The sequence below is a fragment of the Sebastes fasciatus genome, chromosome 2 (genome assembly GCF_043250625.1).
Source record: "Sebastes fasciatus isolate fSebFas1 chromosome 2, fSebFas1.pri, whole genome shotgun sequence".
Lineage (NCBI taxonomy): Eukaryota > Metazoa > Chordata > Actinopteri > Perciformes > Sebastidae > Sebastes > Sebastes fasciatus.
Window position 1 is genome coordinate 5652181 of NC_133796.1, and position 5726 is coordinate 5657906.

Sequence of the window (5726 nt, forward strand, 5' to 3'; positions counted from 1 at the left end):
GTTGTAGAACCAGTTACTGCAGAAGTATAACTAAATTAAAGCTCCTCTAAGTTCCTTTAAATATTTACTTTGGGACATTATAATGTAATCATCACACTTGACATCATACCAGCTGCTTGTTATGAATAAATACATAAATAAATGATTGAATGAATATGCTCAGTTAACCTTTGAGAAAACAAACAAGGATGTGATGAAAGAATGAGAAGAGAGTGCTGCGTTTCTGTCAAAGTAACTTTATATTATTGACTGTTGTGCTGATGAGTTCAGGTCTGCAGCTTCTCACGAGGAGACAGTCTTCCCTCCGATCCGTCTGTCAGCACATCTGAAAGGGCTTCTTCTGTAACAGAGAACAGCACAGAGGTGGATTAGGTCCAGACTGAGTGTTGAATACAGACTGTAGACAGGCGGTGTGTGTGTAGATATATCATCATAAATGTGCTCATGTGTGACACTCACAGCACTTATAGAGTGTGTTGAGCCTGGCGATGTCATTGCGACTCATCTGCTTAGCGTCGCCAAAGGACACGTTGGAGTTAGGGATGGGGACCATGGTGGGCTGGTTGTTCTTGGAGAAGGCGTACCTATACGAGAGGACACAGAGCAGTTAGACCGAACCACAGCACATCCTGTGAAGACACAGCAAGGCTGAAGTGAAGCCATGTTGTTTCTCACTTGTGGTACTGCATGACAGAGTTGTAGTCGTAGGGAGTGCCCTGGTTGAGGGTGGCGATCTTCCTGAAGTTGTGCTCCATTCCTAGAAAGAAAAAAAACATTAGTTAACATTTAAGGGACTGTATGTAATTTTTTACACGTTTCTTAAAATATTTTTTTATTGCTGATGTGTAAACATGTAGTAATCTAACCTAAAAAATGAGACCTTCCGTGACTTTCAGGTTTTCCTCTATCAGCCTGTAGACTCCTTTTAATGTGAAGAATGCCGGCCTTTTTTTACGGGAAAATCTAACAGATGATTCAGCAGAGGGGTCTAGCATCGCCCCGAGCCGTTTATTTCACAACAATGACCTGCTATCTGTACATTATCCCGCTTATTACACGGCTCCTTACATTAGAAGTCAATAATTTGACATAAAAAACGCCCGCCAGAGTCCGACATCAGAGCTGTGCCCATAGCAACGGTCCGTTATACATAGCAACGGTCTGTTATAAAGAAATAACAGAGTGTAGTAATATTCAACAAAGCCGTGTAATATATAGTGATATTGTGGTTTTAGCTGTCAATCACGTTCAGTCTCGTGTGTGTCGCCTCACTGTTTTGACCGATGCTGCAACAGGACGCTGACTGTCGTTGACTTGACGGCCACAGGTGTCACTGTTAACAAGCAATTTCTGATTCTTACACATAGAGCCCCTTTAAAGTTACGTTTGTTTGGTTTGAATTCACTTTGACTCTGGACAGAAAGAAGTCCAGCAGCTGGAGAAAGATCCCAATAAGCTGCAGAGCTCCGTGGTTTGGTCCTGATGGTTTTATATATTCAGAAAAAACTGCCGTCACACACTGAGCTGCTGTTTCATGTAGGATCAGTGATTTGTTAAACTCTTGTGTTCCCCCTGGCAGCGTGATGTTCAGGCTCTTTTTGTCCACTAGGGAGCAGCAGGGGCTCACTATACTTATAATGAAAACAACATGAGAGGAGACTCAACTTTTCTTTGAAGTGAGCAATTCTTCTCATCTAAAGTCGCATTTAAAAAAACAAACAGCTTTTATATGTATTTCTTTTAGGAAAATCATGTCTTCCATGTAGCACACAGACTGCTATAGGGCCATGTTAGGTAGAACTCCCACTCTAAAGCAGAAGACTACAAACAAAGATTACAGGACTTAGAGACCAAAGCATGTTATCTGTTTATAAGTGCTCTTTAGCTACAGAGTGTTTTAAACTCACTGAGAGATATGAAAGTGCCATTTGCCGCCAGCCCTCTTAAAGAGAGGCAAAATGACCTGTGGTGACATCTAGGATAATCACAGCATCATGAAACTTTACAGCCACAATCTAGAGACATATAGCATTCAGAGGGTGGATGGCTTTCCTAGCTAGATTGACAATAAGGGGGTTTCTGAGCAGTTTACACAACAGAAGTGCTCGCCATCCAATCACCGAAAAATGCAATTCTTGCAGAAATCTCCAAATGCCAAAAGTATTTGACAACAAATCATAGCGTAGCTTTTTCTATGGTGTTCCTCAAGGTCTTGGTGTCTTAATGTGGTATTTTGGAGGGATTATTGATAATTTTTTATCAAATCTCGAGTGGTAAAAAATGGTTAAATTAAGCAAAAAATCTGTGTAACAAATGGTATCAACCCAAAAATTGCTGTAACAACTTATGAGACATAATAGAGCATGGGGATGACCATCATATACTTCTATCATAATGTTCTAAGCCCTATACACTTTTACAATTTATTTTAATTAATTAATTAATTAATTAATGTTTATTTCGGATTTCTGACTAGAACAACTTGACACACAGTGCTGAGCAGCATCTCTAATTAATCTCCAGGTTCTCAGCTTTCAGATGATGTACACCGCTTCTATGTGACATCTACTGTTGACCTGCTATCTCCCCATAAAGACCTCCTGTAGGCCTACCCCCTTAAAAAAAAGACAAAAACGGGTCTATTGTGGGTCTCAGAGGGTTAATGAGAATAAACAGCAGATGAGCTGAACTAAAGCAGAACTGTCTAATATCTGTGAGGTCGTATTTTCAGTCTATTTGTTCACATGAAATATTAAACATTAGGCCTGCATGTTTTTTAGGGGGAACAGATGATATCAGTGTCTCTAATGTGAATGTACTTGTCTGCAGTTTGCTGGCTCTCCTCTCTAATATGTGAATAATCATCATCTCCATTACCAGACTGGACGTTCTGCAGCACGACTCTGATGTGGTTGTCCCTGTCAGAGCGGGTCTGTTCATGGTTGAAGCCCAGAGCGTGGAGCAGCTCATGCTGGACGGTGCCGTGGTAAAGGCATCCCTGACGGGCCAGAGACACCACCTGCTTACCACCACGACGGCCGACGTAGGAGTAGCAGCTGGACAGGATCACAGGTGAGTTGACACAACACTGAAGTCTGAGAGAAGCTCTCAACACAAACTGTCCCTTCAGCGTCACTTTCTTACCCGTTCTGGGACTCGATGCTCAGCCAGTCGCGGTCGCTGCTTCTGGTGGGCCTGAAGCGGATGCAGGAGAAGGAGGAGAAGGACTCCAGTCCACGGGTGATGATGGCCTTCTCACGGGAGGCTTGCAGGACCACAACACACTACATTTAGCTTTTCACCATCACAAGAACAACAGAGGACCATACTGGTCCTAATATTTCACAGCTTTTCTTTTCTGGAAATTGATTAAAATATTTAATCGCGATTAATCTCAAATTAATCACACATTTTTTATCTGTTCAAAATGTACCTTAAAGGGAGATTTGTCAAGCATTTAATACTCTTATCAACATGGGAGTGAGCAAATATGCTGCTTTATGCAAATGTATGTATATATTTATTATTGTAAATCAATTAACAACACAAAACAATGACAGATATTGTCCAGAAACCCTCACAGGTACTGCATTTAGCATAAAACATATGCTCAAATCATAACATGGCAAACTGCAGCCCAACAGGCAACAACAGCTGTCAGTGTGTCAGTGTGCTGACTTGACTATAACTTCCCCAAACTGCATGTGATTATCATAAAGTGGGCATGTCTGTAAAGGGGAGACTCGTGGGTACCCATAGAACCCATTTACATTCACACATCTGGAGGTCAGAGGTCAAGGAACCCCTTTGGAAATGGCCATGCCAGTTTTTCCTTGCCAAAATGTAGTGTAAGTTTGGAGCGTTAATTAACCTCCTTCGCGACAAGCCAGTATGACATGATTGATACCAATGACTTCCTTAGTTTTTCTAGTTTAATATGATAATATGATCTTCTCTCTAGCTTTAAAACTGAGCCTGCTACAACCTAAAAATGACAAGTTGCGTTAACGCGTTATCGCATTAACTTTGACAGCCCTACAATTAACAGTAAGCAGCAAACAGTCTGTGTGATTCTGGTTGATCAGTTGGTTCTCTGGTTAGTCTCACTCTCAAACCTTTTGTTAAAATTGACGCTACAATTATAATTAGAGGTGAAAGCCTACTGTATATGGACAGAGCATATGTGGGCCTCCCAGGCCTCCGTGTAACACTTACAGAAGTGGTTGGTGATGTAATAAGGAATGTAGACCTTCCCGTCGGTGGACTTGCCCCACTTGCAGCCTCTGCTGGTGCAAGGGTCGGCGTTTTTCTCGGCCTCGCTGTCGATGGCGATATCTCCTCCGGTCAGAATGGGGTCACTGTCGGAACGGACTGAAACACATCACACGGCAACTCAAAAAACTGCTGAACTTCTACTAATGGAAGAAGGAAATGTAAATATGACTGCAGCAGCTTCACACTCACTCAGATTTCTGTTGGCTCTCTCCAGAAGCTCCGAGACAGAAAGCTCCCCCAAGTCTTCCTCTGCACAGTGAAGTCAACAACAACAACACTATTTCACTTTGTATAGAAATACACCAGTCACAACACTGTGCATGTCAGTAGGCTACAGTAGGTCTGATCATTAGAATAGATGACATACCTGCCTGTAGGTTCAGCGAGGGATTAGAGGAGAAAGAACAAACACGTTAGGAATAGACACAAAATTACAGCTAAAAGTTAACAATCATTAATCAGCCAAATAACCAAATACTGTCTTAAAGTAGCACGTTCACATTAAGTCTGTTAGACGTACAAAGAGATTATGAGACGAACGTTCAGCATCGTAAAGCTTTGTAGATATTTTATGATCCAAACTGTGTCATCATCTGTGCGAAATGATGCAAACACTTCTAAAACATAGAGCCAAAGCAGTGAAAAATGGTGCTTAAAACTCAACTGAGGTGTAAATAAATGCTCAAATTAACAGAAGATGACCGGCTTCATATGAGAGACAGGAGTCCTTTCATGGTTGTGACAGTCGAGGTTAAACATGCATTTTAATACCATCATGACGACTGAGCAGATATCACTCCGTGCTTTCATTGTCCATCGGTCCTCTCACACTATGATCCATCCTACCTCATTGTCGGCCCAACAGCAGGCAGACAACAGCAGCAGAGCCAGAGCGGAGAACCTGAAAACAGACATGCGAGCCATAACAGCAGACCTGCAGGACACAGACAGGAATCAGCTTCAGCTTCCATTCAGAGGAAAGGTACAGTTTGAACCAAATAACTCTTCACACACCGAAAGAAAGTGCACACATTGTGCTGTGAACTGAACTCACCTTGGATCCTCTGTGTGGACTTGTGCAGCTGAGGTTTCTCTCCAGGTTTATATACATGTTCGACTGCGTCGGTGAGCCCAAATATGGATTATCTGGGTACTAAGAAAGCCAATGAATCAGCTAAACTCACAGGCTTATCAGTCACATATGGTTCAGACACATGCGCAGACAGAAACATCTCAATACCACTACTGGTGGGAAAAAGGACACTTGGTGCATTTACTGTACAAAACAAGTGTGATGAGTTGTCAGTTGCATTAATTAAGTTGACCTCAGCTGTTTTTGTAAATTATAAATGAAACCATATACTTAGTTTACAAAGGTGAAGCTGGTGAATGACAAGTCACACATGTGCAAAGGTGTAGCCTACAAAATAAAAGGAGCACCTGGGAAGTGT

At 41.9% G+C, this 5726-nt stretch overlaps 1 protein-coding gene across 1 annotated transcript; it reads right to left on the reverse strand.

The window, feature by feature from the left end:
- Positions 1-216: 216 nt before the first annotated feature.
- On the reverse strand, positions 217-5219 carry LOC141782954 (hatching enzyme 1.2-like). The gene is made up of 8 exons (XM_074659798.1): positions 5121-5219; positions 4465-4527; positions 4216-4371; positions 3145-3265; positions 2878-3056; positions 676-757; positions 460-584; positions 217-340 (listed from the first exon to the last, which is right to left on the reverse strand). Coding segments are annotated over exons 1-8 (807 nt in total). The 5' UTR covers positions 5200-5219; the 3' UTR covers positions 217-338.
- Between the last annotated feature and the right edge of the window lie 507 nt (positions 5220-5726).